Source organism: Chrysochloris asiatica, unplaced genomic scaffold (assembly GCF_000296735.1).
Source record: "Chrysochloris asiatica unplaced genomic scaffold, ChrAsi1.0 scaffold00079, whole genome shotgun sequence".
NCBI classification, from domain to species: Eukaryota; Metazoa; Chordata; class Mammalia; order Afrosoricida; family Chrysochloridae; genus Chrysochloris; species Chrysochloris asiatica.
In genome coordinates, this window is record NW_006408597.1 from 546,314 (window position 1) to 558,886 (window position 12,573).

The window sequence follows — 12,573 nt, forward strand, 5'->3', positions numbered from 1 at the left end:
TCGCTATGGGTTGGAACTGACTCCACGGCACATCACGGCCACCGAGCAGCAAATCTAAATCTATGGAGGTTAGAAGTCACTCACGAGAGAATTTATCAGAGTGAATTTCTGTTGCATGTTGCTGTTTAGGCTGCTTTATTTTCACTTCTTCCATCGTCTCAGGGTGATCTGAAAAAAGAAATACTAGGCTTAGGTTCTTCTACTAAGGGTACTATGCTACACATTAGGTCTCCAAAATCGAACACAACTCCTCCTCAGTGCTGGAGCCTACGCACATCATACCACACGATCCCAAGGAGGGCCATCTCCACAGCCTTGCAACCAACCAAATGACTCTCAATGACCCCCTGCCCCAGTTCCAGCTAACTGAACCAGCAAGGTATTTAAACCCAAGGCAGCCACCCCATGGACTGCCAACCAGCTAGAACCTGCCTGGAAAGGAAAATAAGCATCCTCAGATGTCTCTGCCAGGAATTCAGAAGGACCACTGGAGCTTCTCAGTCAGAATATGTACGGAGTAGGGCAGCTCCCAAAAGAAAGAAAGAAAGAGCAGGCCCCATATTTGCTGGCATGATACCTGGATACTTCAACAGCCCTGAATCTTTCCAGTCAAATCCTCAGTTATACTACTAGAGGACGATTAAGTGAGTTTACTTGAGATCAGTTGATCAGGATATTCAATTACAAAATCACAAGTGGAATTCCTACTATTCCTACTCCTTCAATTTTTTAAACTGCAGAATTAAAAAAAAAAAAAAAAATCCCCAAAATCCCTCTTAAGGCGTGGGGTGACATAAAGCTTTGTGAAAGCGAGGACACACACATTCTCTGCTCTCCATCCCCCCAGCAGGTGTCAGAGCCACACTTGTTTGCTCATGTTTGAAATGAGTCCAGACTAGCAAATGTCACAACGCTGCCTCACTGATTCAGGCCTTTAGACTATCCCTCTAGCCATCCTTGATGGATAGAAAGAGGTGTAGACCTTCTTATGGAAAGGGAGTTTTAACTCATGAACTGGAATTTCAAATTACCCACCTTTCCAAACAAGTGTCAACTGTCCCCACTGCCAGGGCTTCCTCATTACTCCCGGGGCTTAGTTTCTATCTGCATGCTCACCTCGGTCTCCACTTAGCCAGGTTTGAACCCGTTTCTCCGCTCTATCATCAGGCCACATGTTCTTCAGCCTCTCCTCCCTCACACTGTTCAGAGCTGCCACCAATCTTCTTCCAATACTAGCTCCCCCAGTGTCAGCCATCAGACGACACATTTTATGAATTTAAGGATTACGACAGTCCTGTCCTGGTCCAGGGTCTCTCCCTAGCAACCATCACAGTACCTGATACATAACAGGTACCCAGTAAAAGTGGGTCGAGCAAACGAATGACTAAATAAGCAGTTGAATGAACGAGCTTCAGAACTTCAGAAAAGTTAGAAAATCACACAGAAGAAGGCTGAATGACAAGGACTTCTAGAAACACAATAATTCAATCATACAGTGAGGCAAATAAGCTTTTGTGGATTCAACTGTCAGCAGATCAGTTTTTAAAATGTTTACATAATTCACTCCAAATACTAAGTGACTGATTTTCCTGGTATTTCCACATTAGGCCTTGATACAGCCTTGAGAGCAGGGTGTAAGTTTCCATCTTAGAATCTGGTGTCAGCCCACTGACAAAGTGAATATGCTGATTACATACGTCTTCTGCTTCCATCTATGTTTTCAATGACTCTGACAGAGCACAGGGTTTTGTTTATAACAAAATACTATGGCTATTTTTTCATTACAACGACATGAGCGAGACACTTTGGTTCACGTTCAATTCCAAAAGCCCCCATCATCATGGAGTTCCCCAGAGTGAGAACTTTTGGAAACATGTGGGCACATTCTGAGTTAGGACAAGAACCAAAGAAAGGTAGTACCATTAAGGGTTTAGGACCAAGGATATTAGGTAAGCAACATATAGAACAGGCAAATACAACTAAGAATTGTACGGTCCTAAATGCCACTGGTGCTGAGCCAGAGGAAGGAACAAATTCGGCAAGAGTCAGAAATAATCACTAGAAGAGACAGACGAGCAGAGATTAGCAGATGGGCTCTGAGTCAGTCAGACCAAGGTGCAAATGCCTTTCCAAATGCATGGTGGAGAGGTGCCAGGGGTAAGTTACTCAGTCTTTTTCTGTTTCTGTGTTCCCGTCTGTAAAGAAGTCTCATAATAGTGTCTATATTGCAGGGTTTTTAGATGCAAAAATTAAGATCCTATCCAGGCAAGTGCTCACTCAATGTTACATATTATGATTAGCTTTTCTTAAAAAGCTGTCTGCTGTTATTTATTGGTGTTATTAAGTGCCATCGAGTCTGTTCCGACCCATCGCGGCCCTGTGTATGGTTTCCAAGGAGCAGCTGGTGAACTTGAACCACCAACCTTTGTAGTATCAAATGGCTTTGCAGTTTGGCGCATTAACCCACAGCGCCACACCAGGAATCCACTGTTATTTATTAAGGAGGGGAAAAAAATCAGCCTTTGCCTCTTCTGCTTGTAGGACAAAAATGTAATCCATCCCCCTCCAAACACTGAGAAATGTCACTACCTCAAGGTAGTCTAGCAGTGTTTAGGCAACACATTATTCTTAGCTTCTCTTCCCAGACTTCATTTTCTCACTTGTTTTTCTTACTTTTCAGTCATTAACTAGCATACTTACCACCTTTTGCCCCAGTATCAGAATAACTGCTGCTGTTCTTAGAACTTTTGGAGTGAGTCCCCAGGAATACACTTGCAGACTTGTTTTTTTGGGTATAAAAAGTCAACACTTCTTCTAGTTCAGCCTCACTGAAATGAGGAGAAAAAGTATGGTCAGAACAGGAAGCTGTTCTGGAAAATATCTTTCCACTAAGATTTTATTATAGATGAAAACGGAGTTAGCTGGAGAAGGGGGGAAAGAGAGGTATAAGCTGAAAACTCCCTACTAATGTGTGGTTAAAACAGAATATAAAGGGAAGAAGTCGAAAAAGTTTAAAACATGATAATGCTCTATTCACTCCATTAAGGCCAATTTTCTAGATCTACACTCTATAAAGTAACACCCGCCAGCCATATATGACCATTTTAATTAAAACTTCAATGACATAAAATGGAAGATTCTATTTCTCAGTGATACTAGCCACATCTCAAGAGCTCAACTGCCCTATTGGACAGCTATGTTTTAGATCAGCGCCTGTTGTGCTATGGCCCCCAGCTAAGAATGCTTTTTATATTTGAAAGAGTATGTGACAAGGGGCATATGTAGCCTGCAAACACTGAAACAGTTCTTATCTGGCTCTCTGCAGTTGGTCCACTACTCTCTTAGGTCATTAAAGTATAGCGACTAAAGAGGCCACAGTTCATTTTAACTGCCTGTGTCAGAAAGAAGGACACCCACCTGGAGCCATTCCATATCTGTACAATACAGGAGGCTGAACTAAATCAGCTCTGAGCTCATTTCAAATCATTAAGATATCTGCTTCTTTGCACACCCACAAAATGCAAAGTCTAAGAAAAGAGATGACGGTTTATGGGATTACTCCAGGAAACATTTCATGCATGGATTTGGTAACATCTACTGTGGCTTCTTAAAAGCGTTTTTCTCTTTTTCTCTCCCTAGAACTTGACTATGTTCTAGGTAGGTGGTCTTGAAATATGTAAAGCATTGCTGCATTAGAAAAAAAATGCCAAGCCTGGATCCCATCTTCAGAAAGAACGTGAGAAATCCTAGGAAACTGCCTATATGTATCTCAGAGTAAACCCAAAGGTATCCAAAGCAGCTGAGTACCACAAGGGAGTACAGCTCAAAAAGAGGTAACTTCCAAAGTTCGAAAGCTGAGGCTGCAAGCTGGCAGCTGCCTCTGCCAGTCCATGTGTTTTATTTGGTTCTCCACAGGATATTAAAAGGCAAAGGTTAATGCTGCTCAATATACTTAGCTGTTTGACCTGTCGGGTTATCCTCTCCCTACTCCAAATGTTGGTACCTTCCTGACTCCTGCAGGTAATTGAATTTACCAACCTTGACAAAAGTATCCATGTGTCCACTCCAAACTGAATAAATGAACTGATGCTGTCTCATATTTCCCAACTATCAACATCTAATCTGCAATCAGTAGTAAACAGTACCAACATATTTTATCTTCAAACCAATATCCTTAGTTAATAACCATATAATTCATTTTAAGTTATCAGTTAGACTGAACAGTGGAATGCACATCACTTTTTTTTTTTTTAAACAAAGGTTTTCCGTTCATTTTTTTGTATTTTAGATATTTTGAAGAAAAAACCCTAGGTAATAACCAGAAATTAATTTTTTTTAGCTCTAAAGGTAGAGCCATTTTCTAAACATGATTTAATTATTTACCTTTCCCAATTTTCTAAGGGTATCTTGCTTTGTTTCCATATCTGTTTTCTCAATCATATTACACAAGACCCAAGAATGTCAACAAAATAACATTAGACAATTATGGACTCTTACAAAATGATGGATCTGCTATGTGTTTAAGCCAGTGATACTGAGACGACAAGGTACAGAACAAAAACCATACTATGCTGGCAACTGATAAACTGGTACCGACTCGATGGCATCTAGCAACAACAAAAATCTAATTTAATGCCACTATTATTCAAATTTACACACAAACCACTACAGCCAGTGAGTCTGACATAGAAGAAGTCTACCAACTTCTTCAATCTGAAACTGATCAAACATGCAATCAAGAGAAACAAAGAGGAAGGATCAGTAGTTGGAAAATATGATCTTGGTGACAGGCATCATGCTGCAGATGGGATGGTAGAATTCTGCAAAACTAATGATTTGTTCATCTCAAATACCTTTTAAAACAGCTTAAGAGATGACTATACTCATGGACCTTACCAAATGGAAAACACAGAAATCAAACTGACTCCATCTGTGGAAAGAGAAGATGGAAAAGCCAGGGGCAGATTGTGGAGAAGACCATCAATTGCTCATATGCAAAATCAAATTGAAGCTGAAGAAAATGAAAAAAAGTCCACGAGAGCCAAAATATGACCTTGAATATATCCCGCCTGAAATTAGAGATCATCTGAAGAACAGATCTGATACATTAAACACTAAAGACCGAAGACCAGAAGAGTTGTGGAATGACATCAAGAACATCATACAGGAAAAAAGCAAAAAGTCACTGAGAAGAAAAGAAAGAAGGAAAAAAGGTCAAAATGGATGTCAGAAGAGACACTGAAACTTGCTCTCCAACATAGAGATGCTTCTGCAAACGGAAGAAATGAGGAACTCTAAGAGCTGAACAGAAAATTTCAAAAATCAGCTCAATAAGACAGAGTCAAATACTACAATGAAATGTGCAAAGATCTGGAGTTAGAAAACCAAAAGGGAAGAACATACTCAGCATTTCTCAAGCTGAGGGAACTAAAGAGAAAAATTCAAGCCTCTACTTTTGTTATTGAAGGATTCTCTAGGTAAATAACTGAATGATGCCGAAAGCTTCAAAAGAAGATGGAAGGAATATACAGAGTCACTGTACTACAAAAGGAAATGGTCAATGTTCAACAAGTTTCAAGAGGTATCATATGATCAAGAGCCAATGATACTGAAGGAAGAAGTTCAAGGTACAATGAAGGAATTGGCAAAGAACAAGGCATTGGGAATTGATGGAATCAAAATTGAAATCTTTCAACACAGTGAGGCAGCACTGGAGGCACTTACTCACCTATGCCCAGAAACTTGGAAGACAACTATCTGACCAACTGATTGGAAGAGAGCTGTATTTGTGCCCATTCCAAAGAGAGGTGACCCAACGGAATGAGGAAATCATAGAACAGTATCTTTGATATCCCATGAGAGTAAAGTTTTACTCTCATACAGAAATGGCTGCAACCATACATTAACAGAGAACTTCGAGCAATTCAAACCAGATTCAGAAAAGGACGTGGAACGAGGAATATCATTGCTGATGTCCGATGGATCTTGGCTGAAAGCAGAGAGTATCAGAAAGATGTTTACCTGTGCTTTATTGACAATGCAAAGGCCTTTGTGTGGATCATGACAAGCTATGGACAACAGTGCAAAGTATGAGTATTCCAGAACACTTAATTGTGCTAAGGAATCTGTACATGGACCAAGAGGCAGTTCAAACAGAACATGGGAACACTGAATAGTTTAAAATCAGGAAAGGTGTGCGACAAGGTTGTATTCTTTCATTATACTTATTCAATCTGTATGCTGAGCAAATAATCAGAGAAGCTGTGTTATATGAAGAAAAACGTGGCATCAGGATTGGAGGATGACTCATTAACAACCTGTGATATGCAGATGACAAAACCTTGCTTGCTGAAAGTGAAGAGGACTTAAAATAATTACTGGTGAAGTTCAAAGAACACAGCCTTGGGTATGGATTGCATCCCAATGTAAAGAAAACAAAAATCTTCGCCACTGGACCAATAAACAACATTCTTATAAATGTAGAAAAAAAAAAAAAAAAAAAAAAAAAAAAGAAGTTGTCAACTTCATTTTTCTTGGATCAACCATCAACACTCATCGAAGCAGCCGTCAAGAAATCAAAAAACATATTGCATTAGGAAAATCTGTTGCACAAGACCTTTTTAAAGTGTTGAAGAGCAAAGATGTCAGCTTGAGGACTAAGGTATGCCTCACCCAAGCCATGGTATTTTCAATCACCTCATATGCATGTGAAAGCTGGACAGTGAATAAGGAAGATCATAGAAGAATTGGTGCATTTGAATTATGGTGTTGGAGGAGAACATTGAAAGTGCCACGGGCTACCAAAAGAACCAAAAGATCTGTGTTGGAAGAAGTGCAGCCAGAGTGCTCCTTGGAGGTTAGGATGGCCAAGCTTCATCTCTCTTATTTCAGACATATTGTCAGGAGGGACCAGTCGCTGGAGAGGGATATCATATTTGAAAAGGTGGAGGGTCAGAGAAAAAGAGGAAGAGCCACAGTGAGATGGATTGGCAAAGTGGCAGCATCAAGGGGCTCAAGCGTGAACAATTGTGAAGTTGCCCCAGGACCAGGCAGTGTTTTGTTCTGTTGTGTATAGGGTCGCTATGAGTTGGTACTGACTCGGTGGCACCTAACAACAACAACAATCTAATGTCACAAATCAACAGAGTTTATTATTCTACAGTGCTTTTTTCCACTGTGACTTTGATGGTGAAGTCCAGTTGACAGGGTTATACAGAGATTTTATTCTTCATTTCAGTGGTTCTGCAAACTCTGTTTTAGAAAACAGCTTTCTGGTGTGAATCTTAGAAAATTACAATTAAATGCCTTTATTAGCTTTTCTTCAGGGAATATACTACAATGGACACACTGGTTTGGCTGATGGGTATCAGGATAGAAATGAATGCCAATGCCGAAATTTTCAATCCATAAGTACTAACTGTAAGCATAAAACTTGTTCTATTTTATGTAAATTAGCCATAAACCGCAGAGTGCTGAGTAACTGCCAATTTCTCAATCCCCTCAATGTAGGCAAAATTTGGTCACCACCGCAATATCAATAGGTCAGGGATAAATTTGGAACCAGTAAACACAAGAAGCCTCAACTTCCTAAAAAAACCTGAGTACTTAAAATGGTATCTACTTTGAAGCCTGTTCAGAAACACAGCCCAGATACCCAGAGCAGGGCTTTGATAACTGAAACCCTGGTAACAGGAGCAACTGACTGAAATGTGGAGCCCAGCCTGGGAACCTTCTTCTCCTTCTGACAGTGACTTCACTCATACCCGTGGTGTCAGGAACAAAGGAGTATTTGGAACTCAATAAGGGCAGCCTGAGAGAGGGTATTAGATGGTATTTATTAGCCAAAGAAGGTCTTCTACCTTGCTTGTTTGATGAACTCCTGAAAGTTTTCTGTATTCACCCCGTCTTCCTCTTCTTCCTCAAGTTTCTTCTTCGATTTCTTTTCAGCCATTTGTTCTGTTTCCTACCCAACCCCCACAGAAAAACAGCAAGATGAAACTGACCCCTGATAAAGGTACACTTACTTCTTCGTCTGTTTCATTACCCTTGAAGTAGCTTGTCCTTATAGTAAAGACACTTAGTTCCCTCCATGTATTTTGCTATCTATACATGTGACACACTATTTCTACCATTATTTCATGAACCGTTCTTAAATTTCCAAGTACAAGTTGCATAATGAATGCAAATTTACCATGCTTTTGCTTTCTACTACTTTCAATAGTCCACTGAGAAGAGAACTTTGGATAGGAGCTTACTTACGTCTGTCACCCATTTACAGCTTTAACAGTGTAACAACAGAGATATTGTACATTACTACAATTAAAGGAGAAGAAAGACAACCCTTGAAAGATACTCTAATGCCAATATCCAAATTGAGCCAATTATTTACTACATAAGGCATAACATTATTGTCAACAGCCTGGAGAGTAAAGTATACATAGGGACTTGGGCCTTCATAGCCTTTAACCATTCCTCACAACTTTAGAAAGTCATTTAAGTTTTTTAGGTCTTAGATTTTCCTTCCACTAATTGATCATAGTTTTGATCCTCCTCCTGCCCAAATGTTATTTCTAAAGCATTGTGAGACTCTTGGATATAAAATGCTGGACATCAGCATATACAAAGTTTCAGAGTATAAAGTGTAATTCTCTCCAGAAAGAATATGTCTTTATTATTAAATCCACAATTCAGATTTGCTCTCAGTCAGCACCCCCATGGTCTACAGGAACAATAACAAAGCCAATTATTCATCCAGGCCAGGATTCATCTCAAGTATGGTAGTGCTCAGAAGGAATGTGCTTTAAATAAGCCTTAACTCTGGCCACTGGGCCTTCAGAAGTATACTAGTAGCTTATCAGCCCAGCTGGGTTAAAATGTAAGGAATCCTGGTAGCACCGTGAGTTAGACACTTGGCTGCTAGCTACAAGGTTGGCGGTTCAAACCCACCCACCGCTCTGCAGGGAAAAGATGAGTCTGTCTGCTCCCATAAAGATTTATAGTCTTGGAAACCCTTTCGAGGGTCACTATGAGTCAGAATCAACTGGATGGTAGTGGTGGGGTAGGTGTGGGGCCCTGCTCCCCAGGACAGTGATACACAAGGGATGATGATACCAGAGAAGAGAAAGACCTGTCCACCCAGACAGGCTTCTCAATGGTTTTGGACAGAGCATAGCAACCCAAAGCATGCAACTAACGAGTAAATCCCTTACCTTGTTGTACACAAAAATGAAGTCACCCAGTTGGTGGGCCAGGATTCTCCTGCGTTCTAGAAGTGCCAGTCGTCGACTGGGTAATACCATCCGCAATGACTGATGGAGGTTGCTTGATGCTCGCTTAAGGAAACGAACCACCAGTTCCTATAAATCAAAGAGCCAGGGGGAGGAAAACAGAGATCGTATTAAACCGACAGAAGACAACCTATGAAGGCACTAGACAACAGGGGTGTGAGAAGAGGTATAATATATTTCAACAAATAAATACTCAGAAGATATAACAAAGACATAGTAAAAAAAGAAAAAAAGACACTATTGTCTTGCCTCAATAAATTACCAATCAAAAAAATCAAAAGTAAATATGTATGCAAATAATAATGGTCTAAAAGTTGTGTTGTAAAGTACCACAATCCATATAAAAATTAAACTGTAATAATGAAAAGAACAAATATCATTTCTGATAGGGTGAGCAAAGGAAGCTATTTAAGGAAGACTGAATCCAAGGATAGTTAGTGGAAACTAAAACCATGGGAACAAAAAAAAAATGGAAAGTGAGAAGGTAGAGAAAGAATACAGAAATATTCATACTTCGGGATAAGTGAAAGGAGAAATAATTTAAAACAAACAAACAAGCCAAGGCAGAAACATCAGAAATGTCAGAAAGGAATAAAGGAGAAAGCAATGTCATGGCAATCAAGGAGGTTCCCATGTCAAATGCTTCCAAGAGGCCGGAAAGGACCCTAGATCTAGCCAGCCATTACAAGAGAACACGTTCAGTAGGATGAAGGGGCTAGAAAGCAAGAGGCTGAGAGATAATAAAAAAATATAGGTGATGTGTAGAAACTGCTAATTTGAAAAGCTGAATGATAAAGGGGATGAAAAAACTGCCATAGCGACTTGAAAAGTGGTATATATATATATATATATTTTCTTCTTCCTCAAGGACGGGGAGCTTTTAGAGTTGGCAAGGAGAACACATTGATTATCAAAGAGTAAAAAGGATACACCTCATTTGACATGGGGCCAAAGAACTCTGAAATCTGTACAGACACCAATTGGATCATTCATAGTATCACAAGTGCTTCAAAGAAAGGTTTTACAAGGCTAAGGATCTTTAAGACAGTTGTCTTCAACATATTAAAAGTGTCTACAGATATAATGGCTTTGAGGACCGTCTGTTGATGTGCTTCTGTGTGGTTTGTGACCAAGAATCTCCAACCCTAATCTGGACTATGAGGGCAGTTTGACATAAGCAAAGCCATGTCACAATCATCAGGGAAGAGGCTAGGGTTTGCTCTCTAGACATGTTTTCAGAAACAACGTCACAAAACAGCTAGTGAGTTTTGCGGTGATCAGCTCACATGTTCTTGCTGGAGTAGAAAGCCCCAGAGAAATACTGTGAGAATTCCCAGTCCGTATTTGCAGGAGCTCCTCTCTTCTATTTTTTAGTGCCTGAATTTGATTTGGGCTCCTAGTCCTTTTTACGCCGGTTTACTCTAGCATAAAGGAATAGTCTCACGACCAGAGGGTTGGATTTCATAGTTCTACTCAGCTGTCTCTACTACAGGATGGTTTAAGCTGTTCTATTAAAACATTATTTTTTCACAGTGGAGCAGACAAACAGACTCTCGAAAAGGCAGTTTCAATTTTCCACTTGGAAAGAGCCGAGCTAATATTTTCCACTGATGGTTGAAGGATTATTCACAACATACAAGGTTTTATCTCTGGGCTCAATTGGTTTCTTTAAATTCATGAGCTGCTTTTTACAGTAAGCCTGACAGAAAGACCTGCCTTTTGTACAAGGACTAAAAATGACAGCAATCAGTGCCACACTGAAGAAAGCAGCTCTCTCAGACTCAAAGGCCCCTTTCTCTTCTTGGTGACAAATCCCTACTGCTACAATATTTAAGAAAGGGTTATGACTTCTTCTATACACACTGACCTTACCAAAGGGCTTGGAGCAGTCCCTGTCAATCCTACCCAAAAAGAAAAATCTTGCTTCTTTTATACACAGCCTGGAGTTCTGGGGTGGCGCTGTAGGATAAGCACTTGACAATAAAGTTGGTTTGAATTGCAAGGTGGGCAGTTCAAACTCACCAGCCACTCCTTGGAAACTGTATACAGGGTCGCTATGAATCAGAACGAAATTGATGGCACTTAGCAACAACAACAACAAAAATTGTATAAAAACACAACTGCTGTTGTTAAGTGCCATCGAGTTGGTTTCGATTCATAGTGACCCACATAAATAGGAGTCCTGGTGGTGTTGTTGTTTTAAGTGCCACTGAGTTGGTTCTGACTCATAGCGACCCTGCACAGGGTTTCTAAGGTCTACTGACCTTGGGTTAGCAGTCCAGTGCTTATCTTACAGTGCTACACCAGGACTCCAAAGTCACAACTACAAATTTTAAAAAAGTTAAGTTGAAGGAATGGCGAGAAAATCTAAAATAAGATGCTGCCTTTCAAGGCACTCATCTGACCCCCTCAGGACTGAAAACAGTGCCTCTGATGCATGAAGACCATGGAACAGCAAAGGATTCACAATTACATCTGGACCCAAGTTTAGTTTCACCACATAACAACCTGCAAGACAACACGCAAGTTACCTTCCTTGTCTTCTCATCTGTAAAATGGGGTTGCCAATGACTACTCTAAAGAGCTGATAAGACATGAGGCTGCCTGACAAGGGATTCTGGAAGGTGTTGTTCTTTCTGAGGGCTTTGCACAGGGATTGGCACTGAGTGACTAGTCACTTTCCATTTTTAGAACGAAATAAACTGATGCCCTCGTTACCTTCAGATGACCAGCATGGCTCCAGAGAGAAGACTAGGGCTTCACATTAAAGCAAGACAACCCTAACCCTATACTATGTAAGAATTCTTCCCGCCAATACATTGCTCTATGCTCTATTACTCTTAACCCTACTAGGAAGAGAAAGAGAAGAAAAGAAAAAGAAAAAGGGAAAATATAACAGTCCCAACAAGAGGAGCCTCACCATCTGTTCGTCCTCTTTGGCAGCCCAACTGGCACTGAACGTTTGATCTCCACTGTCTTGCATCAGGCGGGTCTGAACATGCTGGAGATAGGCAGAGAATGCTATTCGGGCCTGCACTTTGCTATAGAAATCCAAAACAACATTCCGTTAGAAGACAGAAGGGTAAGCCTACTACAAGTGTACTTGCCTGTCTCACATTGGTGTTTAACGATCTTTCTGTCAGGGAGGCTACGAAATATGAAGTCCATCGTTTAGTCACTGAATAGATTCCTTCTAAAGAGCACATGAGTTTTTTTTGTTTTATATCTTTTCTATTAAAAAAACCTGAGATGGAGATTGCTATTTATTTTCTCATTAGCAGCGGGG

The 12,573-nt window shown here is 40.3% G+C and overlaps 1 protein-coding gene across 1 annotated transcript in view; it reads right to left on the bottom strand.

Moving 5' to 3' along the window:
* TTLL5 (tubulin tyrosine ligase-like family, member 5) overlaps nt 1-12,573 on the bottom strand; it is a 343,961-nt gene that overhangs the window by 156,403 nt on the left and 174,985 nt on the right. The window contains exons 21-25 of the mRNA XM_006865602.1: nt 12,208-12,328; nt 9,210-9,356; nt 7,860-7,963; nt 2,701-2,828; nt 85-168 (exon numbers count right to left, since the gene is read on the bottom strand). Of these exons, the coding sequence (XP_006865664.1) occupies nt 85-168; nt 2,701-2,828; nt 7,860-7,963; nt 9,210-9,356; nt 12,208-12,328 (584 nt within the window). The remainder of the gene's footprint in view (nt 1-84; nt 169-2,700; nt 2,829-7,859; nt 7,964-9,209; nt 9,357-12,207; nt 12,329-12,573) is intronic.